General features: G+C 39.6%; 1 protein-coding gene across 4 annotated transcripts in view; it reads right to left on the reverse strand.

Moving 5' to 3' along the window:
- Positions 1-3,468: 3,468 nt before the first annotated feature.
- Cobll1 (cordon-bleu WH2 repeat protein like 1) overlaps positions 3,469-25,931 on the reverse strand; it is a 158,195-nt gene continuing 135,732 nt past the window's right edge. For 2 of the 4 annotated variants that reach the window (XM_028859297.2, XM_028858665.2), the window contains 8 exons: positions 25,540-25,699; positions 24,844-24,918; positions 23,642-23,764; positions 19,767-19,983; positions 18,680-18,777; positions 14,513-16,449; positions 12,522-12,698; positions 3,469-4,696 (listed from right to left, as the gene is read on the reverse strand). In XM_028859297.2, the coding sequence (XP_028715130.1) occupies positions 4,610-4,696; positions 12,522-12,698; positions 14,513-16,449; positions 18,680-18,777; positions 19,767-19,983; positions 23,642-23,764; positions 24,844-24,918; positions 25,540-25,699 (2,874 nt within the window). In that variant the 3' untranslated portion in view covers positions 3,469-4,609. The remainder of the gene's footprint in view (positions 4,697-12,521; positions 12,699-14,512; positions 16,450-18,679; positions 18,778-19,766; positions 19,984-23,641; positions 23,765-24,843; positions 24,919-25,539; positions 25,700-25,931) is intronic. The other 2 variants (XM_037204838.1, XM_028859902.2) reach the window with 1 other exon arrangement.

The following is a 25,931-nucleotide window of genomic DNA, read 5'->3' on the forward strand; positions in this document are numbered from 1 at the left end:
TGACTTTCAGCTGCAAAGCCCCTTTACTCTAGAAAACAGAACAGTTAAAAGTTATGGGTGTGAGTTTTAGCTCTTTGGTAGTTAGTTTCTTCCCTGGTAGTAAGAAAAGCACTGTCATTAGGCACAGGCACCAACTGATCCATGGTTTTCAGCATCAGCTCTGGTCTAGGAAAGGCGACTGAGCTCATTGCAAGGACTTAGATCAAGTAGCAGAGTGGATTCTGTTGCCAAGGACAGACCTGGTAGGACATGTAGGTGAAATGTGAGGGAGGGCCATTCCCCCAAAGAACAAAGAAGTGTAATTCTTGCTCACTCAGTATGAAAAACAAATGCGTTTGGAAGAAAATACTGTGTGTCAAACATCTTTAAAATCCATCCAATCCTTAAAATCATCTCTACGAGACAGGTGTATCTGAACCCAGTTCCTCTGGAACATCAGTCAGTGCTCTTAACTGCTGAGCCATCTCTATCCTCTCAAAAGGGAGTTAATTTTCCCCCCAAGATGCTATGATGTTAAAAAGGTAGACAGACCTGAGACTTGAACCCAAATACCTTGACTCCAGGCAGTTTGGTATACCATAGCAAGAAATAGGAAGATGGCTAACAAATGTGACAGATCTTTTAGGTATAAAAACTTTCTCTTCCAGAATATTGGTATACCAAAGCCAAGTTGCTTAGGAATATTAGTGTGTGACTCTGTTCAATAAACACATACTCAAGACCTTAGAGTTCCATCAGATGGATTCAACAAAACATTAACAGCGGTTCCCCCAGCGAGGGAGCTAAGACACTAAGAATAAAAATCTCGTATCATATCCAAGTTATAATTTTAACATGTTGTAAAGAACCCATCAAGGTGAAATGCCTAGCTAGTCAACATTATATAGCTATTCAACATTCAACATGATAATCTAAAGTTGATTCTGGGTCTTTCCTGTCTTGTAGTTTTGTTAGCTCAAGGAAATGAGGGGAAAAACAACTCATCTTAGACGTCTCAGTTAAGGAGGTGGTGACAAAAGTCTAAAGCAGTGTGGGCAAGACTTTTCAAAATTTCCTAATTAATGACTCATAGACTGACACATCTCCCTCCATTCCATGTAACCTATACAATATTAAAACTACGTCTGTAGATTAGAACCTGGGGTGTAGGATGTCTTTGTTTTCAACCAACAGTTTCTACAATAAAACACAGCAACATGATTGATGTCTCCCATGATTCTCACTTGCTTTCCTCATCTGGTTCCTATCAAGTGACCAACCACCAGCAAGCTTGGAAGGAGATTTTATTTTTTTTCTACATGCTCAACCATACTGCAGAGAATCATTTATCATATTTTATACTTTCTATAACTGATATCATAAAACAAATCGGTAGTGGTTATTTGTTCCACCTGTGGCCTTGGAGTACCAGCCCCTGGGTGTGGCTTCTTGGCTAGCTTAAGATCTGAGGAACACATACTCTTGCACTCTTTGGTGGTGAAGACCGAGTCAGGTGGTCCGAAGCAGCATGAGACCAGTTCTCAGCCTTCCAGGGACTCTGTGACTGAATTTGCCCTATCCTGTATCAGTCAGTTGTTTGACCATACAATCCACTAACAAACAGTCCCTTTCTCAGTAGTCTGTGGTGATATTGTGTTCCCCAATACATTGTGCACCTTAATAAACTTACCTGGGGTCAGAGAACAGAACAGCCGCTAGATAGACATAGAGACCAGAAAATGGTGGCACACACACCTTTAATCCTAGCATTCTGGAGGCAGAGATCCATTCAGATCTCTGTGAGTTCAAAGCCACACTGGAAACTGCCAGGCATGGTGACACACGACTTTAATCCCAGGAAGTGATGGCAGGAAGGAGAAAGGTATATAAGGTGTGAGAACCAGGAACTACAGTCTGTTAAGCTTTGAGGCTTTTGAACAGCAGTTCAGCTGAGATCCATTCGGATGAGGACTCAGAGGCTTCCAGTTTGAGGAAACGAGATCAGCTGAGGAATTGGTGAGGCGAGGTTAGCTGTGACTGGATCTGTTTCTCTGATCTTTCAGCATTCATCCCAATACTTGGCTCCGGACTTGTTTTTATTAGTAAAACCTTTTAAGATTTGTGCTACAGTAATCCATGGGTTTCCTGCATTATCTGGCACCCAATGTGGGGTACAAATCATGACCCTGAGATTGACTCTCATGCTCTACCAACTGAGCTAGTCCGCCTACACCCATCTTGTTCTACGAGTTTTTTTTTTTTTTTTTTTTTTTTTTTTTTACGTTGTTTTTTGCTGCATTTGTGCTAACTCAGGACTCTAGCTTGACTGAGTATTGTATATGAATCTATCATGAATATACCCCAGTGTGGAACATAAAGATGTATTCAAGGCTGTCACATCTTGTTAAGGTCTCCTTTACATGTTGAATAATTTGAGGATATAGGCAAGGGACCTCTGACTTGTGGAACACTTCCTAGCAACAGCCACACATCGCCCCATTGCTGTTTCTTGTTTTTGATGCTGACTACTTTGGACCTTGCAGTTTTGCTGAGATGGTAACCTATGTATTTCCTACTTACTGTCTACTATGTGTCCGATTAGCAATGAAAAAGTCTTTTCCAAGTTTTCTAGGCTTTAGGATTTCCTCATCCTGTTAACAAATTAACACCTTTACATATCTTAAACAAGTTATTAAATGTGCCTTATTTGCCTTCATGGTACTTACATACATTTCATATCCTAAAGGTTTGAGATTCATTATATCTTTTATGAAAGCACCATGTATTTTAAATTAGTTTTCACATGCTACAGTCTGAAAGCACAAATTACGTTCTAAGTTTTTAAATGTTACTTTAAAAGCCTTCAGTCTGACACAAACCCATTGATGATACAGCTTGAAGTAGAGACCATGCTTTTCCTCAAACAGACAATTGTACAAACACTAATTTTCAAAAGCCTGCTCCTTTCTTCTCCTGGTTTAAAATGATAGAACCTGACTATCTGTGCAGACGGTTCTCACTCCAAGCTTGACACAAGGGAACAGCAGCAGCAGGAGGAACCAGGCTAAGTACTTTATGTGCTGGCATCAGAATATCAGGGCTTAACTTTTTCCTGAGAAGGCTAGTAACTGGAAGGAAGTACTATGATGTGCATGCTAATGGCGGACAGAAACATGCTCATCAGGGCTGGGGAGATGGCTCAGCGGTTGAGAGCACTGGCTGCTCTTCAGATGACAGGGATTCAATTCCCAGCACCCATCTGGCCGCTCACTACTGTCTGTAACACCAGTTCCAGTGGACCTGATGCCTTTTTCTTTTTCTTTTTTCTTTTTTCTTTTTTTTGGCCTCCACAGGCACTGCACACACAGGGTGCACAGGCAGAAAGGCAGGTAAAACACCCATACACAAAAAAATTTTTAAAAATGCATTCTCTTCAGGTATGTTATTCAAATATACCAGTTAATACAAACCACACTGGAAACAGCAGACTTCAAATATATAACTTGCTTTTATTAAATGGAAAAAGAATTCATGTTTGTCAAAATGGCAGATATTCCAGTAGCTTTAGTAAGAGTCAAAACAGCGTCAGGCTGTTTCAACAGTGTCTGGAATAAATGAGCAATTAAATTCATAAAGAAATCCAGCAACACCAACGTGTTCTAGACCCTAGGATCACTGTAAGCTAACACATCAATCACTGTTTCCCTGAACCAGTTTGGCTTTCAGGAAAATATATATTATTATTTAGACAATTAGAGTCTGAGCTACATAAATGACTAATTTAGCATTTTATTTTAATTAAATCAGGATTTTGGAAACTTCGAACTAGTCTTTAAATTTTTGAATACGGACACAAACCAGCCCCTATTCTCCCTACATACCAAATGTGAAATAACTGTCATAATATATCAACATTTTCACAGGAATATTTTAAGACTTCTGGCATTAGAAAATATGTAATATCTGTGTAACAACATAATTATATACAGAAAACATCTTAAAGTCTCCTTGTGCAATTTAACTACCAAAGGTTAAAGTGTTATATTTTTAAAAAATACTATTATTATTTCCTATTGATCTGGCACTCATTTGTAATTAAAAGAATGCACAAAATAAGTCTCACAATAAGTGATTCTTCAATAAAAATAAATGAACATTATTTATTTGATTTACTAGTTTTCCGTATCTTTCAGCAAAAAGACTTTATTATAATTTATGTTTCTAATTACAGCCTAATGCTGAGGCAGTAAATGTTAGTATGTGCTTGTCTGCTTCTCTGTCATACAATATATTCATAAATCTCAATTTATACCTTTGTTTTATGGTACACAGTATGTCCATAAATAAAAGAAAAAAATCAATAAACTGTGATTATTCACTGTGGGAAAAAAAAACAAGGCATTTATACCTTGTTTAAAGTTTCTAAAGCAGCAATATTTAGTTATGACAAAAAGACCAAACACTATTATAAATTATAAATTCTAGTCATTTTTCTTTTGGCATTAGATCCACTAACACAAATGCTTATTCTTGAACAGAGTTATATATTAATGTACATCTGAATATATAGTTGCCAATATTCCTTGCAGGCAGGAAGCTGGTCAGTGAAGTGTGTCACGGCAGGGTGATGTTAGTGACTGTCCTGGGCATCAGAGGACATGGCATAGCTGAGTCCTGACTTCCCATTCACAGAGATTGTATTTGATGGAACAGTAACCTAAGAGGAAGAAACACATTTTGTTCCCATCAGTTTTTAGAAAATGGGACAGCTGTCTAATTTTTAACAATTATCACATTATAACTTCTGCTTAACTGAAAATGTTAGCATTCAGCATTTATCACTCAATGATTTACAAATAATTAAGAATAAATGTTCATTCTATCATGAAATGGAAAACGAGAGACTTGTTATTTCCACAACAAACAAGTTAAATAACCCATCAACATATCTTAGTCTTTATTACTAAGCCAACATAAAAGACAAGAGCACAAACAGACTGCAGGCCAAGCTGTCACAGTGCAGTTTTAGCTAGATGAATCCTGCCTTCCCAAAGAGGCTTTGAGAAAAATGGGAAAACTAAAGTAAATTTTTTGCAAATTTTAACAATTTTGTACTAATATCAGAAAGTAGTTTGAAATCCTCCTCTTACCTACTCCATATATATATAAAACAAAAGCATCAACCACCAAAACTGGGTCTTTAAGAATTCTTTCATGGTAAAGGGTTACAGCCAACTGTCAAGCCTGTGACTATCATGCCTAGAACAGGATGAGGGAAGGGCTTTACAGGAAGTTTCAATCAATAAACACTCAACCTTCAAAACCCAGTGGTTGAGTGTTCCATCTGCAAAGCACTAGAGGAAAAAAAAATATTTAAGACAGTCGAGCAGCATGGTATATACCTGCCATCCCAGCACTTGGGACACTGAGGCAGGAGAGTTCCAGGTCAGTATTTGATGCAGAGTTAGATACACACACACACACACACACACACACACACACACACACACACACCACACACTCCCAAAAAACTGAAAAGTTTTCCAAATGCCTTGGAATTCTTAGGTATTTTTAGAAAGACTTAGAAGAATGTAAAGAAAAAAATATGGATCATGAAGAGTAAATACATACAAACATATATACATATATATGTCACATGTAAAATACAACAAAATATCACAAGAATACAATATAATATTATAATATTACATTGTAGTTTGAGCAGCAAAAATTTATAAACAAGAATTGCGATCTTCGAGTAAGGACTGACAGAGAAAAAACTACAGATCCTGTCACTAGACTAAGGTATAGAACGAATCTGTTTTGTTTGTACTTCAGTTGCTGCTTTTCATTAATGAAGATTTGGTTCTCTGTGGTAATGAGTTTCCTGGGGGGCTTAATCAACTCAAGATGCAGGGGAGCAGATCGAACTACACACCTGAAACTACAACTAAGAAGAGTTGCCACCAAGGCAACTGCTTAGTAGTCATGCGGGCTACTTTCCAGTATAATCAGAAAGCTACAAGTAATGACTTTTCACTAGAACTTTAATCTTAAAGCCTCTCTACGTGAAAGAATTATCTTTGTAATTCATTGTATAATTACAGTTCTCAAAATCCTTCTGTAAAAAGGTTTATTTTATTTATTTATATATGTATGTGTGTGTCGGGGTGGGTTTGTATGTGATCTATGTGTGTGCTTATGGAGGCCAGAAGAAGTTATCAGATCCCCGGAGGTAGAGTTATGAGCCTTTGTGAGCTGCCAGGCGTGAGTGCTAGACACTGCACTCTGGTCCTTCAGAAGAGCATCAAGAGCTCTCAATCACTGAGCCCCATTCATGGTTCTTTATAAGACACAAAGCATTCACAAAACTATAGTGATGGCTCTCAATAACTGCAAAACTTAAACACAATAAAAACAAAACTGGCAACCAATACATGGTCGGAACAGATGGCTCTCAAAAGGAGAAATACAAATAACCTATAACTGTTTTTAAAATGTTCAAAAACCCTAGCCATCAGAGCAATTAAAACTACTTTGAGATTCTCTTATCCTAGACAGAATGGCTACAAAAAACTAGTAAAGCCAGTGTGGAGTCAACATACAGGTTTCACACACACACACACACACACACACACACACACACACACACACACACACACACACAAAACACCTAAAAAGAGAACATATGACCCAGCTATACTATAGCTCACCCAGAGATATTCTCAAATGACTCCATATCCTACTTCAGAGACTCTTGCCCTGTTTACACTACCCTTTTCACAATAGTGAGGCAATGAATCTGCCTAGATCTAGTTTATCAATAGATGAAGAGATAGTGAAAATGTGGTATAAATACACAAAGGAATTTTATTCAGCAATTAAAAAAAAGCAGAATTATGAAATTTGCAGAATAATGGTTAGAACTGGAAAATACCATGCTAAGCAAAGCAAGAGAGGCCCAAAGAAACACATACAGCATATGATCTCACACACATGTACCGCTAGCTTCTAACGGCTAACTACGGATATCTAGGTGTACTGGCTACTTTTCTGACAACTGGACACAAACTGTGTCATTTAGGAAGAAGGAACTTCAGTTGAGACAAAGCTTCCCTTAGACTGGGCCAGAGGCAAGTCTGGGTGGCATTTTCTTAATTTATGACTGATGCGGCAGGGCCTAGCCCACTGTGGGAGGCGTCATCCCTGGGCAGTGGGCGGTGGGTTATAGAAGAAAGCAGGCTAAGCAAGTCTTGGGGAGAGAGCCAGTAAGCAATGTTCCTCCACCATTTCTGTTTTAGTGCCTGCCCTGAATTCCTGCCTTGGCTTCCCCTGATGATGATGGGCTGTAACCTAAGACAAATAAACCCTTCCCTCCCCATGATGCTTTTGGTCATGGTCTTTAAACAGCAAAGAAACCTAAGTAGGATACCAGGTCAGGCAAATATGGATAAAGACCAGGAGACTAGTAAGGGGCAATGTGCCTGGGGTGGGGGGGTGATACTTCAAGGGAGGGGGATGGGGAAACCGAGAACAAAATGAATGAGGGTAGAAAGTGGGGTGAAACGCGAGGGTGGGAGATCAAAGCAGACAAAGAAGTCAGGGGAGAATCAACTAAAATGTAACATGTGTGAAAAAAACTTATGCAGAAACCAACCGAGTATTTTGGAAGCTAATTTTAAAAAGTCAAATACTGTATCATCTTAAATACTGCAAATCTACGGAAGCTTCAGAGATACAAATTTATGAATTATGTCCAGAAGATTCCACTGTACAAACCAGATTTGCTAATACACTAACAACATATTCTGGAAGGTTACATGGCAATATGCCAGATGCAATTATTTACAACTTGATAGCACTTTGAGAGGTTGGGGCAGAGGGACTGTGAATGCAAGACTAGCCTGAGCTACAAGAGATAGATCAGACCCTATATCAAAAAAATAAAAATAAACAAAGAGAGGTTACCTTAAAGGAGAAAAAACATATTTCTTTGATATTTCAAAATATATTAATAGATATCATTAGTATACTTGTCTATGAATATATGAACTCTGGGATCAGAGATCCCATCTATTGGATCCCACGTCATATCAAAGCTTCTTTTGGTTCCTGTCACAGTCTAGTGCTAAAGAATATTTCTTAGGTGAGATGCAACTTTTCAGAAACACCCAGAAACCAAAACATTATTTGACTTGAACTTCGATAATTAACTTACAGTAGAATTACTTTAAAAAAAACTATTTATTTTTATTTTATGTGCATTCTCAGTGTCCACATAAGCCAGAGAAAAGCATCTGATATGCTGGAACTGGAGTTACAAGCAGTTGGGAGTGGCCACATGGGCACTGTGAATGGAACCTGAGTTCTCTGCAAGAACAGACAGTACTCTTAACTTCTTAGTCATGTCTCCAGACCCACAATAAAGTTACTTTGTAAAAACTAACATTTAAGACCTTATTGATGTGCCTGTTGGTTATCTACCCTTGATGTTTAAAGAATCTTCATGAATAGTCACAAAATTTGAACTGTGGCTATGAAATACAGCACTAGTTTTTTTTTTGTTGTTGTTGTTTTTTTTTTTTACAGAAAACATATTTAGAAAGAACTGTCAACCTGTGATCCTTTGTTTAAAATCAAACCAAAAAATAAGAATAAAAAGCAAGCTAATTAAATAACATAGACTAGTAGAGTCTGTAAAAGGCTTCCACAGACTTTCTGTTCCTTCCATACTTCTGGTCAGTCAAAGATAAATTTTACATTCTGAGACAATGTACAATATGAAATATAAAACAAATTTACTCTAGACTCTATTTTTAAAAGCTGTATCTATTTGTAACAATGTAGTGGTCCGATTTTCAGTAATTTAGGGACAACACAAAGCACCCAAAGGCCTTGTGTCACAGTTGACCAACAATATTGGGTAATTTAAACTTCATGCTCTATGAACAATTTGCTGATTCACGGATAAATCTGAACACTGAATACAATTTTAAAATACTGCACTAGGCTAATTAAAGCTTTGTATGAAGATAAACTAGTCTCCATGGTTACCTGCGCGGTGCATGGGAGTAAAGTGTGGAAAAGCCCCAGAGAAGCATGAAAAGATCACAGCACATTCACACAACAGACATGAACACAATGTCCTGATGCAAAGCAGCTATTCTAACGGAGGTTAGCTGCTCCACAGGAACCAGAGCCATGGCCAGGTTCATACCTGGAACTAAACTGAACACTTTGAGTTCAAAGACATAGGTGAACATGGAGCCAGCTACCCTTTCCATATTCCGATTTTGTCTGGCCTGAGCTTGTGCAGAAATTGTATATGCTGTCACAGCCATTGCTGAGTTCATATGAGCTACAAGGCATGCCCACTGGTCCAATAGTGGAATGGATGTTGTGGTGTAACCAACCACTTGATTGGACTTCAGGCCTGCTCCACAAGGTGAAACCCGTACCCAGAACAGTTATTGGAACTCCCAAACTTCTGGCTAGACATGTCAAAGGCCCTAGGGGAAAACCTGTCACTAATATTCTTCTAAACAGACATAGTATTACACCAACTCCTGATGATTATCCTTCTACTCCTAGATTAGCGCATTTCTCATGAGGATCCAAGAAGCTCCTTTTTGCAGTGGATGGCAGTTTACACAGAGACTCATGACTGGTCAAGATTTATAGAACAGAAGACCACAAAATGCTCATCCCTAAATGGGACATCTATATCACAACTCCTCCTCCCAAGGCTCAGGGAACTATGGGGAAGAGAAAGCTGGAAGATTGAAAGAGTCAGAAGTAGTGGATGGCTACAAGAAAACCGTTTCCTGGACACATCACATCAGTTGCATGAGGTCCCACCTTTATCTGAGGAACCATTGACAGTTGACAGCTACTGGCAAAGGGAAACCCAGCTTTAAGGGTGCGAGTCTGTGGTAGGTTAACCACACTTCTGGAGTTAGCCCAGAACCCAAGAGTACATGGGCAACACAAGTTGGACTTGGTGGGTTTTTTTTTTTTTTTTTTTTTTTTTTTTTTAAATAGAAGACACAGAATTGGGTAAGGAATGAGAAGTCGATCTGGGAAGAACGGGGCGAGGGAATGAACAGAATCAAAATGCCTCATATCAAAGTCTCCAAGAAGCAATGCAAAAGCTTTCTAAGTGAGGCTATGAAGTTGGGAGGGAGGAAGATGGGGACCAGTGAGAGGAGTGGAAGGGTGGTAGTGGTGGATGGACGTGATCAACATACATTGTATCAATGTATGAAACTATTAAAGAACATTTAAAAACACATTCCAGTAAGATGGTCTAGTCTTCGAAAACATTACTGTTTTTATTTTTAGAGGTAGAGTTATATTTATTTGGAACATCACAAAAGATATGACAGGAGCACTGTTACATGTAAGTCTTGGTCTACAAAAATAATTTTTAGAAAAAGCCGGGCGGTGGTGGCGCATGCCTTTAATCCCAGCACTCGGGAGGCAGAGCCAGGTGGATCATTGTGAGTTCGAGGCCAGCCTGGACTACCAAGTGAGTTCCAGGAAAGGCGCAAAGCTACACAGAGAAACCCTGCCTCGAAAAAAAAAAAAAATATATATATATATATATATATATATGAGAGCTGAAACGCTGGCCATTGAGTTTAGAGATTGTGAACATGATCAGCTCCTTTAACCACTTTTAGTGAAATAAAATAGATTATGTATGAAATGTTCATTAAAAGCCTTAGGAGTTGGCACTCTACAGGCTGCAAGCTGTTAATAACCTCCTACTCAATGAGATCAAGTTTTATACTCAATAGAATCTAAAGTAATGAGTTTTAAATAGGATGCAATTATAGACGCATCATTTAGGCCCCCTGTCTGTTGGTTCTGATCCAGCTCTTTCTGGAAGCCGTGAGAGTTTACTATGTGAAAGCCATGCCAAATCAGGCCCAGGAATCCACCAGTATCCAGCTGCTGGCTTCAAACACATTTGCAGTTCAATGCACAGGATTGTGCAATGAGTACACAGGAACTGGTTAGTATATGCACGTGCTCACGCCTGAAGCACTGTGTTTAATTCCTGTGTAGGCACTGGGCTCTCCTGTGGACACAATGCAACACTGCTTTTCAGGCCCAAGCTATATAGAAGGCAATGGCTTGACTTATTCATCTTTCTGCCCCCTGTGTCTAGTAAAATATTTGTGCCTCAAATTTATTAAATTTAGGAATCTTAGATTGGTGGTAATTGGCTTGAAACTCATATGTAACTTCCTGGATAAAGAACAGAAAATATTTCATAAATAAGACTAGGTTATTTACTGACACTAGCATATTTTCCCCTTGACAAAGAAATTTGTGAGAACTGATAAAATAATAATTTCAGTATTTAAATCCATATGGACTTTCCTGGTACTTATATAAAAAATCTACAAAGTTCAGATCTGTCCTCTGAATTATTCCTTCATGTTTCTATCATTCTTCAAACCACTTAATATGTGTTTTGCCTCAGTGCTTGCTCAGAAGGGTGTGCCAAGTCTTCTGGAACAGCAGTAACACACGCACTCACTGACGCACGCACGCACGCACGCACGCAGAGGTAACTGCCTTGACAGCTCTTCATGGCAAAGGCTGGTATGGTTGGAACACCTAAGACACTGATCCCTTCTGTTTTTCAGCACTTCTCTTCCTTTGCAGCTTTAATTTCTTGGAACTCAAAGTTTCACTCCAGTAGTCTCTTAGCCCTTCTTTAAACAGCTTCTAATGTGGTTATCAAAGGAGGCTACAACATGGAACACCCAGTCAGTCAGTCAGTGGACTCAAAACTCTCATGTTGAGGGGCTTCTCACTGCACAACGGAGCAGCATCCATGGCAATGGCTGGTCAACTTGCCCATGCTCTCCCAGGGGAGGAAGGTAGAGAGGCCAGACTCGCCTGTGACACTCACATTCTGTCTAGAAGAATTGTACCTCTGTTTCATTGCTATCCCTCCTACAGCTAAGCAAGGGGACGGGCTAGATCCTTATGAACAAGGCTCTGGATGAGCTTTCTACATTCTCTAGCTTCCTTTCTACTTTTTATAACTGAAATTACTTTTTGGAATTGTCCCTAAAGCCCGGCTCACAGTTACTTGGACCACTGAGGGATGACTGCGAATATAAACATTCCCACTAGTAAAAGTCTACCTTTTCTGGGGAAAAAAAAAAGGTGCGCGTGGGGGCGGGGGCGCTTCAAGAGAATCTTTCTTACTGTGCTAACATAAGTTTTTAAAATAAGAGTCAAGGCTAGCTTTCTATTTATACAACAATGAATACAGTCGTATTTTGAACCTGGCCCACACAATGGAAAAAAAACAAACCTGACGTGTTTTTATGAATGTGTAAGACTCTGAAATCCTTCAGTCTATACCTCAAAAATGATTCCTAGAATAAAAATAATTCCTGGCATATCTTTCCTGTTCGTATTTGAATGTTAGAAGAAACACCCCTGCCCCTTGCTCAAGTATTAGTTTAACAAGATTGAAAGCAAACTCACTGCCCCCCATCTGACAGAGGAAAGCTTACTCTCTTCAACTTGGAAGCAGCCTCTCCGGAACGGATTGCGGTCAGCAAACTCTGCCGGACATGCTCTGGGTCAGAGCTTTGCAATGTTAAAGAACTCTGTCTCATAAGGGTGAATGGTGGGCCATCAGCTGGACTCAGCATCTGAGAACTCTGTTCATTCTGTAAAGGTTTATTTTGCTATGAGAAATAAATGCAAGATATTTTTATGAATTCCAAGAGAAGAAAGGCCTATTTGACAAAACATATTATCTATTGCTCTCTAAAAACCACCACTTGCCATGCTAATGACACAGTTCTTTCTGTACCTCCACCCTTCACTCAGTTATCTAGGTCAGTAGAGCCCAGATGGAAGATGACCTATGTACCTTCCTTTCTCAGCTTAGGAAGCTGTGGAAGAAAAATTGCTACCTTTTTTTGCTTCATGAATAAATAAAGTGGCAATTTTACTGTGTGTAAATCAAAGAACACTGATATTGCCAACACATAGAACTAGCTACCAGAGCCAAAACTCATGACAAAAAAAATCCCACAAACTGAAAAATAACCTATTTTCATGGTTCTAACATATTCAGGCAAATGTACAAGGCAGTTGAATACTGACTACTTTATACTTTAGAATCCAGTATACCATTGAACAAAGGAATATTGATGCCTCTACTACCCTTAACTGCCCAAGTTTTTGTTTCTAGAAGCAACAAGAAGTGTGGGCTGACTAGGATTTTTTCCCCATTAGACTAAAAATAAATGTTAAGAACTTCCAAACTAAATAATCAGAAATTTAATTAAACCTCTTAAGAACAAATATTTAGTAACTGATGTAACTGGGAAGTGTTACATCAAGTAATCTTAAAAATGTCTTTTACAAATTGTCAAATTCATATCTTTACTTTTTAAATGAACTAAATAAGGTTGAAGTGGTGACTCAAACTGTTTCATCTAAGTTAAGCTTCTATTATTTAGGAACAGTGATACATTTCAGGGAAAAGGCAGGCTTCACCCCCAAGTCAAGAATTCATCTCTATATCACACATCACTTCCTGATGCTAGGTTAAACTAGTAAACATGAATGTCAAGTGTATGAGGAGATATTCTTTGAGATAAATATTGCCTCAGCATTATAGAGAAATGTTTACTTGGCATCAGGGTCACTGTCTTCACTTAGTCTAGGAATATTTGAAAAAGTTGTATAAAATGCTCCTGGAGCTGTCACACATGAAAGTATTCTTTAAACACTATCAGAGCAGAGTACACAACGTAGTTTTTTAATGACTACCTGTGGATTCCCACACATCACACTGTGAATGTCATCATCTCCTTCGACTATTTTATGTGAATCCAGAAAGCAAGATGCTTAGTTGACAATTCAAGTCAATAAGACGTTTTTATAATTACCATGGTTGGATGGCATTTTGGTCTACACGTATATAATGGTAACTAACAAAATGGATAATTAAGAAAGCTACATTTTAAAGCCATTTTCATTTTAAGTAAGTTATATGTGATACATCTGGTAAGCTGAGGTAGAATACATGTGATGGGAAATGTACAACTGAGATACTCTGGGCCCCTTCAGTCTTTGATACCATTTGCTTCAAATAATTAAAACTTTCTGGCTATTACACAGTGCTATAAAAGTGAATGAAAAATAAAGTAAACCATAATATCCAAGACAGTTAAAAAATAACAAAGCACAGGAAAATAGTCACTGCCCTACACTCAGCAATTATACATGTGTATGAAAAAGAAATTTTAAAATATTTGCTAATGATACAATTACTTAACAATGACCTTATAACTGTATCTGATTGAATTGTAATTCTCAGAATAAAGAATATAGATCCTTAAATATATCCAGTCTTTTCCCAAAGATATTAATTCAGAATTAAACGATACACAAACGTACGAAAGTATTGGTATAAAATGGGCTGTCCCCTACTTTAACCAAGTCGTACTGGAATCGGATTATTTATACTGGAAAAGTTAAGGCTTACCTTATCAACATCATCATGTTGGGGAACCACTGCAGATTTATTTATTGCGTATAATCCATCCTCTGTGTCAGCTGCAGGCTGGGCAGAGAGGCCCTCACTGGATGATTCTGGACGTGCTTTACTGAATGACTGTGACCTTTTCACCACAGCAAGGGCAAAGGGTGAGGGGCCAGAAATGGAGTATGGTCGTGGGGCCCCAAATGTTTTCAAGGTCTTCAGGTTTAGTGATGCTCCCTGACTACCAGGAAGAGCCACAGGCTTGGGAGCAACAGGAGGAGGAGAGGTCTCAGCAGGAAGAGCCACAGGCTTGGGAGCTAGAGGAGGAGGAGAGGTCTCAGCAGGAAGAGCCACAGGCTTGGGAGCTACAGGGGGAGGAGAGGTCTCAGCAGGAAGAGCCACAGGCTTGGGAGCTGCAGGAGGAGGAGAGGTCTCAGCAGGAAGAGCCACAGGCTTGGGAGCTGCAGGAGGAGGAGAGGTCTCAGCAGGAAGAGCCACAGGCTTGGGAGCTGCAGGAGGAGGAGAGGTCTCAGCAGGAAGAGCCACAGGCTTGGGAGCTACAGGAGGAGGAGAGGTCTCAGCAGGAAGAGCCACAGGCTTGGGAGCTAGAGGAGGAGGAGAGGTCTCAGCAGGAAGAGCCACAGGCTTGGGAGCTACAGGGGGAGGAGAGGTCTCAGCAGGCTTCCGGGTGATTACATCATCATCAGTTTTTGAAATATTGGGCAGCGGAGCAGAATGAGTCCTTTCGCTTAAGGGAGAAAGAATCTGCTCTGGAGGGAGCCTTGGGTCCCTCTGCACCTCTTTGATTGTCGGTTCCTTGGGGGCAGGCCCGGGGGCAGTGTGGACACTCTTAGCAGCTGCAGAAGTCACATAGTGGCCTGATGCTCTCTTCTGCATCTGCAGAAAAAATGAACTTGGTTTGGCCTGGGGATTTGAAGCTCGAGATCTGAATTTTGACTCCAAAATATTGTTTATATCTTCCAAATTTGGTGCAAAAGGAATACTGCCAGTGTCCATAGTCATCCTGGGAGGTTTTGGAGGGTTCACCTCCCCACCAACGGGGGAGCTCACAGTCCTGTGCAAATGACGTTCTGTTCCTAAACTGGGCTTTGGTTTAAGGTCAGGCTGTGGCTCCTGTGAGCCTTTGGAAGTAACAAGGGCTTCTGTTTGCATGGCTGTTTCTGTCATATTCTCAAGCATGTGCTTCTGCCCCACAGCATGCGCCTTTTGTTCATCTTTATTCCCCGCTGTTTCTGACCCCCAGTCCTTTACTATTTCCAGGGACTTGGGAGGCACTATTTTGTAAGTAGTCATTCCGATTTTAGGTATATACTCTCTTGTAATTTCATTTGAAGGTTTTGGCTTGGGATTGTAGTCCTGTTTATAAAGTGGAAAATTCTTTAGGTAAGGAGCAGCTGGATTCTTATCACTTCCGTCTACAGGAGACAAAGGGTCATCGTTCCCATATGCACAAGCCGCATCTTTCATGGGGAGTCTATCTTGCACGTGTGTTGGGGTGCCCTGACTCCTGAATGCTTTTGAGGCATTTACAGAATCTTGGAGACTTGAGGAGGAGTGCTGAGTTGATCTGCTGCTGTTTGAAGTCTGCACACTCTCATCAACCCTGAGGTCAGATGAATTACGGTCTTCGTGATGCCCATCAATATTGCGGCAGGCAGGAGTGGCCTGAATTGCTGCGTCTTGCATTTTTGTCTTTTCTACACTTGGCTGATTCAGTTTTTGATCCAGTCCTGATGGTGCTGTTAGATGGTTTTCCCTAGAACTTTTATCATGATCCGTTCTACATGCAGCAAAGCCTGACAATCCATCAGCTTGTAGGTCCACGGCTTTCTCTGGGGTTTCTATGGCGGTTTCTGTTTTCCCTAGTCTGTCTTTCACATAATCTGTGTTTGTGGCACAGACGGCAATTTCATTTTCAACTATTAAGAGAAAGAAATACCATCAAGAATATATGTTAAAATGGAGAATTCAATTTTTCAGAGTGTGTCACCCAATCTATAACTGGTTGACTTGAGTGCTACATACCATTTTCAGCTTTTTAACTATACAAAGGCAAGTCATGGGACACAGAATATAGTATAGGCTGTTTCTAAGGGAAAATAATCAAGTGTAAAACTATTTGTACAGATCTCCAATAAGGAACTCTAATTTACTGGTGTCAAAACTGAATTTCAGGCGTCATATTTTCAGTGAGTTGACTTATTAATCACTTTCTATTTCTCATCAACATGTCACAATTATTCCCAAAGACGGTCAAGAAGACAGCCTAGACCCACCACTGAATTCATCAGCTGCCCACCCCCATTCATATCTAATGACGTCACCGACTGTCTATGAATGGCTGCAACATTTCCCAAGGAATGCCAATATGGGAGAAGGTAGCTACTGAATTACCGTTCTTCTCCTCCCTCTATTCGAAATTAACACTGACTTCTACAATGGGACAAAATGGTGGTTTAGATAACTGTATACAATGAAAAGAAAATTTTAATAAAATACCTTATGGATAATAGAAACTAATTTTTAAAATTACCTATAAATTGAGCAAGGCTACTACAAAGTACGTGTAGATGACAGAAAATATTACTGAGATATACTTGCAATTAACCCAGCACTAACCTGATGTCAAAATTTTACTGAGATGTGACTATCAAATTTTAAAAAAAGGAAGTAACTGATTGACTTTTAGATAGCTTCACTATTTAACCAGACTGTTTGTCTCAGCCTTCTGAGTACTGACATTACAGCCGTATGTCAGCTGCCAAGTTTAAGGAAGAGCTCTGAAGACTGGGACCTACCTGTGTGGTAGACACCAACCCTCTGTGTTGAAAGCCTGTATACAAATCCTAGCACTGCAAAGTAAATAAGTAAATTGACTCCCAAACGAAAGTAGTTATAAAATTCATGATTTTCAATAACAACACTATTGCCACAATAGTGTATGCAGCAAAAATCAGAACCAAGAAGAGTTTTAGAACATTTTAATAGAGTACCAGAGAAAAGTACTCTCAAGAATGGAAAAAATATGAATCAGATGTAAATGATTCACATTAGCTATAAAATTCTGTACTATACACAGGGTAAACACACACATACAAAAAACTACCATCATCAGCACCAGCATCAACAATATTGGAATTATCTATTTCCTAATAACAACAACGACACTAGAACTATCCATTTCCTTCCAAATATGAATTCTATGGCCCTGTGTTTGTTTTCTATGACTATTAAAAATGTTTACTTAACATAGATTGGACCATAAACATTCATAAGCCTTCCTTCTCATTCCCTTAAAATGTGTTATCACACGTTCCTTGAATTCTCTCCTGTGCATTATTCTGTTTTGAAGTTCAATCCTATGTAGATATGTTAAGTGTGCCTTGATATTTTGTAATGAGCTATACAGGTTTCACGAAGTCATAGATTGGGTTCCCTGATCCAACACTGTGTGACTTGGCTGGGAAGTCAGGAATTCTGCAGCACGTGGCTTGCAGTCATCAAATAAGAAAGTTAACAGAGAAGAAGGGTGTGAACAGGAACTGAACGGCCGAAGTAGATGGAAACAGTGTACTATACAAGGACAGCACGACCCTACGCCAGTTGGCAGAAGCAAATCAAATTACATCATGAGCAAAATAAGAAGCTGCCTTAATTTGAGTGTAAGAATGGGGAAATGGTGGCCAGTGATATTGCACAATTATGTGGCTTGAAAATCAAGAAGGCAAGTTTCATCCAAAGTGTGGCAATTTGAGTATGAAGTAAAAGCATGCACTAGGGAACTGAGAGGAACTTGGGTCACAGATAGATGCACAGAGGACACAACCTGAAGACGTGAGGTTTAAGTCAGACAGCATCCAAAGGTGGAACACCACCACGAGGCACAGACAGGACAGCTAAGAGCCCACTGTGGAACCATACCGTCCATGTTCAAATCCTAGGTCCACCACTTAGTAATTGTGAGATAGTATCTTCATGGCTTACCCTTCAGTGATAGGACACTAATAGTAATGTTCCCATAATACTCACAAATGAGACAGATATTGAATGAGTCAATGCTCAAAAGAACAGATTCAATATGTTTTAAGAATAGTCCTTGGTTCATCGCAGTCTATGACAGTGTTTGCCATTCATGTTTGTAACACTCACCGCTCCCTTGGTTTGAGCTCGATGTCTCCAAGTCCCTTAGACTGTTGGATACTGTGTCTTCACTGCTTATATCACATACAACAGGATGATGTGGCCCTCTGGAAGACAATGTATGTGATGTGCGGAGGTTGTTCAAATACACCATGAAAAAAAAAAAGCAGGCAATACTTTTTTCAAAGACAGATGGACTGAAATAATTATCCTTTCCTGCCAAATATTAAAGCATTAATAGCAAAGAAAAATATAACAGGAAATGCTGCTGTGAAACATTAGCTTCAGTATACTTGTCCTGCTGCAAAGGAAGATGTAGAGGCTTGGTAAAATGGACACTCTTCCAAATGAATGTCCGTACTTAGTTGTTAGGAGCTATTTTTCTCTTAATGAGAAAAGGAAACAAACTGGAATGTTTCAGTCTCGCATCTGGCAAAGTCAACTGCAGAAATCAGGATGTGAATTGACCTCACAGATTTTCTTTTTCTGGTGACAAAAGAGTTTAATTTGGAGACAATCCCATGCAAATTAGGTAAGCCTCTAATGAAGAAAGCTTATTTTGCTTGTTTGGTTTCATCTTTATTCACAGTATTGCATTTCAAACATAGTATTAGTAGACTAGAGGAGTTTTAACAATTCCTGCATCAGATGGACAGTGCTGCTTCCACTTCAGACTTGACTGTAAACAATGCTGTTGGCTTAATTTACTTCCAATTTCCAGAGCATTTTTACAGTGCAGGTAGTGAAAATCCTCAGATGCATTTGTTATGAAGTGAAAACTCGATTTATTTGGGTCAAACAGATAATAGACAAAAATGTATGAACAAACGGAAACTTATTTTTGAGTCACATAAATTAACTGTATTTGATGGCTATCTGACATCAGGATGCTACAACTCTTGAATTGGGCTTCATTTGAACACAATTATATGTAGCTTGCCACTTTATTAATAAGCATTTTACAAGGACAGTATGAGAGTTAGAATCTAAGCAAAATGGCCGACTACAGCTAAGCTTACAGTATCAGTTTTCTCCAAAAACAACAGCATTAACCAAACAAACCACCACCACCACTTATGGCCTAGAAACTACTTACCGTCCCTCTGTGTTTCTGCCTGCTTGGCTTTTTCCCTTGGAGCTTGGAGAGGCCTCTCCATCACTGAGGCCGAGGGCTGAGTCAGGATCATTCTCCATCAATACCGAAGGGACGTCAGGTGACTTCACAGGCCTGCCTTCTGCCTGATCTTTAGATGACTCACCCAGTTCTTCCTTTTCGTCTATCTCTTCAAGACTGTAATCAGAGCTTACACCAGCTACAAAGAAACAGATACAATTCTAAATGTTAATTTGCCCTCTTCATCCTAAGCAATCTAGCAAGAAGGTTGTTTTTTTTTTTTAATAATAATAATAATTAGTTAGCATCTTTTGGTTTTTCAAGACAGGGTTTCTCTGTGTAGTTTTGGTGCCTGCCTGGAACTCACTCTTTATCCCAGGTTGGCCTTGAACCCACAGAGTTCTGCCTGGCTCTGCCTCCCGAGTGCTGGGATTAAAGGCGTGCGCCACCACTGCCCGGCTAGTTAGCATCTTAAAATGTGGTTCCAAATTAATAGTGAAATGCTTTTTCTAATGGTAAATCTAATGGTAAATCGTCATCAAACAGATCATCTCACATTCATATTATTCTAGAACCATGTTCTACCACTCTGGGCTTTATTCACAGGTTAATCTTATAAATGTCATATGATTGCATTCAGGAATGAATACCTTTGCTTGGGTAACTTTAGAGTCATGTAATAATAATGTGAATTAAACACATTACCAAGTTAAAATTCAAATTAATAGAACATGAGATTCTTGTACTGTCTACTAACATGCCCGTAGACTGTCTCAGTAGGTACAGCATTGACTGAAACTGAGAATACCTGGTTCTTCTCCTTTGGAAATATGGATGCTCACATACATTCTGCTACTAAATTAGAATCCTATGGTATGGGGCCAAGAACTGTGAAGATTCTTTAGGTGTTTCTAATGTGCAACCTATATTGAGAGCCAACTTATCTAACTGCTTAACATAATTTTTTTAATAAAGGAAAAGAAAGATTACACACTGCAAATTAATTTTTATTCTCACTCAAGATTTTTTTCTCTTCTTAGATATGATATACTAGTCCTTGACTTTACTACATCCTGAACTATGTTTGCAGCAGTTTTATATTTTTCCCAGTAAATTTCCCAGATTGGCCTTGAATATTCTCTGTAGCCCAGGGAGGCTTAGACATGCAATCCTCCTGCCTCAACTTCCTGAGTAGTTAGAATTACACATCTGAGGCAGCAGACACAGTTCCAGTTTTTGTTGTTATTTTGTGTTTGTTTGTTTCATTTCATTTTCCCTTTGTCGTTAAGGTAGAGTCTTGTGTTTCCCAGGCTGGCCTCAAACTCTTGTAACCTGAGTGCTGGGAAATAGAAGTGCAATCCATGCCTAGCTGAAGCGACTTTCTCTGACACTTTTTCTTGTGTTCCAGAAAGTATAACATACACACACAAGCAGGTATCCACGTTCACAGCCTTTTCTCTTTTTGTTCATTTAAAATGGAGTATGTTACACTCCATGTTTTAAACCGTGCTCCCCCACCCCACCCACTTACTATAGTTAATTCTTATCCCATATTGGTATGAATGTGTGTGCATACATATCTTTTCAACAGTTTTGGATAATGTTTCATTCTACAAGAATTTCTTTCTATCACTTCTTACTACCAACAACCAATGGCAGCAGGGTAAAACAGGGGACATTCCAACAGCTAAGTGCTCACCATTCTTGCCAACATTAACTGTGAAAGTTAAACTATCCACGAGGCTCAGGACTTTTGCTTAAACAAATTTTAACATTTCCACTGATATGACAGCCTCTGAACGAAGTCTAATTGTACCTGGGGAGAGGGCAGTAAGGTCACAAACCACTGCTACAGTGGTCAGACTATCCATAAACTGTAACAGGCTTTGATTTTAGTTTTAGACAGGAAAAGTGTGTTAACTTCTGATCTTTGAAAAATATGAGGCGGGAGTGGTGCCATACACCTTTAATCCTAGCACTTAAGGGGACAGGCAAGTCTCTATGAGTTCAAGACCAGCCTGGTCTACGAGTCCAAGACAGTCACGTCTATATAGAGAGAACCTGTCTCAAAAAAAAAAAGGAAGGAAGGAAGAAAGAAAGAAGAAATGAAGGAAAGGAAAGGAAAGGAAAGGAAAGGAAAGGAAAGGAAAGGAAAGGAAAGGAAAGGAAAGGAAAGGAAAAAAAGAAACATTGAGTGGGTGGGTGGGTCATGATTTTGTACAACACTAGCACCTGGGAAGGCTGAGGCAGGAGAATGATGTCTCCTAAGAATTTTAGGCTAACGTGAGCAACACAGCAAGACCTTTTTCAAACAAAACAAAACAAAAAATAACACACAATGAAAACCTCAGAACAAAACAAAATCAATGCCAGGCATGCTGCACACGCCTTTAATCCCAGCATTCAGGAGGCAGAGGCAGGTGGATCTCTATGCGCTTCTGGCCAGCCCAGTCAGAAGTAAGTTCCAGGCCAGCTCGACCTACAGACCTTGTCAAAAAAAAAAAAAAAAAAAAGGAAGGAAGAAAGGAAAGGAGGGAAGGAGGGAGGGAGGGAGGGAGGGAGGGAGGGAGGGAGGGAGGGAGGAAGGAAGGAAGAAAGAAAGAAAGAAAGAAAGAAAGAAAGAAAGAAAGAAAGAAAGAAAGAAAGAAAGAAAGAAAGAAAGAAAGAAAGAAAGAAAGAAAGAAAACACTAGTGGTTAGTACTGCTGATTATTTCCTTCATAAAAATTCGATTACTTAACAAAAAATTTTAAGAAATTTGAATTTAAATAAATTTGAAACACATGAAGATGAAACACAACTAATACTTCAAAGAATGTGTCCACTGCATTTGAATTGTGAAGCTATTAAACTTAACATCTAAATAAGTCTTCAGATACCACGGTTTTTTCCTGGTTCTCATCAAAATGGAAAAATTGCTTGATAGATACTGTGCCTTTGGTAAAATATAGCTCTGTTAAATCAGTCCTAAACACACTTCTCTTTCTAGTCAGCACTGCATTGTATGGACGAGTTAAAACTTAACTATTTTACAGTTTGGAAATATTTGGGTATTTTCCCCTTTTGAGGCAATTGCCTTGATGGAATCTGTAACACCGCAGGCTTCGTATGTATTTGGACTTTCATTTTTCTTGAAAAATACCCATGGGCAATGATTGTTGAGTCATATAAGAGATGAGTATGTACATTTCATTTTAAATACCCTGCCAAGAGCTAAACGATAGCACAGTAGGAGATCCCTGCCCCCTTAGCATGAAGCACCCCCCCCCCAAAATTCTCATCAAACTGTTTGACAAAGTCCTCGGACAAGTTTGCATTCTCACAAGGAGCACGTGACGGCATACTAATTTTAGGCAGCTAAGTTGAAATGACAAAGGGCTTTTTTGAGTCATTAAAAAAATGAGTCAATTCATGAGGAGATTCAAGTTTTATATAATTATAACATTGTGCTATCTTAAAACAAAATAATCCTACTTCCAAAAGAGAAAAGGCATCTGAGAATAACATTAGAGAAAATAAGCCACATTGCTAACAAAGAGACAGCTCAATAAAGAATACTTGGAAATATTCTCTTATATAGTCATTGAAAGTGATAAAGTTCAAGCAGCCCTTCAGAATAGTTAGGAAACCAAACACAAGCGAAAGTGATCGTCAGGGCCACTGAGTGACTCCCCTCCTCTTTGCCCTGCTTATTTAGATGGTTAAGGAAAACCACACATTTCAAACTGGGAGAAAGGGAGAAACGCTTATTTACTTATAAAACACTTTAGAGACTGTCGTAAGTCGTCTGAGCTACACTCAAAGGCATCTTCCTCTGCGTATTCCAAAGCCACAGCCAGTTAAGGCCTGAGCACCTACATGTCAAGGACGCTGCTACAGCCGCCTCTGGAGTCCCAGGGCCCTCAGAGAGCGAGAGTTCATCCTCCGGCATGGGCACAGCGCGCCGCTCCTGGCTTAGGAACCCGGGGCCAGGGGAGCCGGCTGCCAAAGAAGCAGAGTCTGTGGAAATGGCACTTAGACAAGGGGGTTAACACAAAGCAAGCAGACATCAAGATGCAGTGGGAAGTCAGTGCTGTTAGCTCCCATTGGCCCACGGAATAGCTCTGGAAAGGTAAAGCGAGACTCAGATATGGGACAAGGTCTGAGTAGCATGCCCCATCTTTCCTAAGCTTCAAAATCTTCTAATTCCACTATATATTTTATGTTGACAACAGTATCTGATAAATTCCTGTGTGGAATGAGATGGTGCTGTTGAGACTGTTCTAAGAAAAAAAAAAGCATTACTACTTATCTTAAATCATAAACAGGAGATACTTTTATGACTTAAAATCCCAAATTCCTAAAGTCATACCTTTAGTCATCTCCATGCTAATGTACTAAGACCAAGACATTTTTAATATATTTTTTTTCCTTCTTGAGGCAGGCTGGCCTGGTTCTATGGAGCCTCCTGTCTCAGCCTCCCAAGTGCTGAAATTATGGATATGCACCACTACACCCAGCTCATATTTCTCCTTACAAAAGCCACTAGGTAGTTAGTACTGAAATATTAAAAACAGATGGAACTGTTTCATTATTTTTTTAACTTCAGAATCCATAGTGTGAGCTATGTTGTGCAAGGTATTTGCATGTGAACAAAATTCATCGTTAGAATGCTGAATTCATATTGGAAGCAGCTGCTGAAAGAGACTGTATTTAATGTGAAGCCTTTGAAACACACCGAAGAATCTTCCCACTGTGGTGTATCCCTACCTAGAAGGAGGCTGTTAACTGTCCACTAGATAAGGCATAAGGAAAAACAAGAGAGCAAATAGAGAGCACTCAGGGTCCAGCTCCAGAACTGAAATGTTCATCTCTGCCAGTTTCTAATCCTGGCCTCTAATCCTCGGAGGGAGGAAACAAAGGATTTGTTTCATAGCACAACTGTGGGGAAAGGACACCAAAGAATTCAAATCTCTCTCAGTACGAGGAGCTGGAATTCCAGTTCGATTCACTTCTCAACCGTCAAGACATTTCTTTCCTTCACAGCTGCAGTGTGCAGTGATTGGGGGGGGGGGTCATACCTGGGCTGGACAGGCCCTCAGGAGAGTTTGCTTCCAAAGCGCTGTCTGGAGAAATTCCATCTTCTGAAGGCAGGGCTGAAAGATGCAAGAACACCGATAAAAAGTCATACTCCGATGAGAAAGAGCTCCCGAGGGATTCCCTGCTTTTACTTAATCCAGGAAGGATGAGATTTAAGTTACCAGCTGTGAAGTGACTACATTCACCCTCCATCCCCATTTCTATATAGCCAAACCCGGAATCACAGTATCTTCTGAATAAAGCTGCACACTGTCCACACGTTCATTACAATAATGAAGTGGTATAATTTTGTCATATTTCATTGAAGACTCTTCAAAAGCAGTTAAGCAATAATAATCAGGTTATTTTAAAAGCCTAGTGTCAATATCTATACATATATTAATACAATTTTTATATATGCATATATACACATTATATATATTTTAGAGAGAGAGAGTGAGTGTGAGCGAGTGCATGAGCCAAGTGCGCATCTCAAATGCCAGCACTCAGGGACAGAAGCACACAGATCTCTGTGAGTCTGAGGCTGGCCTGGTCTGATTAGGGAGTTCTAGGCCAGCCAAGGATATATAGTGAAAGCCTGTCTAAAAGGAGAAAAACAAAAGTTAGGACTCACACTGCTTTTACTGACTGTATTAAAACCCAAAGCCAAAGCCAACCAACTGTTCACAAGAGAATACCATTATCAGATGCAGGGCTGTTCTCATCATTCTGCTGCAGGGGTGTTTTCGAAGGTGGCGCGGGTGCTTTTCGCTTCGTTCTTTTCAGGGACAAAGTTCCTACTGCCGAGCTACTGAGCTGCAGTGACCCTGTCCTCACCATGACCCCGTCAGTGGAACTCTGCAGAAAACAAGATGGCCAAAGAATCCTACATGTAGAAATCAATCACAAACTTCAGGATGGCCCTGATCTCCATAGCAAACACGTCAAATAAAACAAACCACAATAGCCATTCACTCGAAAATATTTACAGAGCATCTGCCATGTACAGATGGTAGACAAGGAGATGGACACATAAAAAAACAGAAACAAATGGCCCTTCTTTAAAAAAAAAATTAGCCTATGATGGGGT

The sequence above is a fragment of the Peromyscus leucopus genome, chromosome 4 (genome assembly GCF_004664715.2).
Source record: "Peromyscus leucopus breed LL Stock chromosome 4, UCI_PerLeu_2.1, whole genome shotgun sequence".
Classification (NCBI taxonomy): domain Eukaryota; kingdom Metazoa; phylum Chordata; class Mammalia; order Rodentia; family Cricetidae; genus Peromyscus; species Peromyscus leucopus.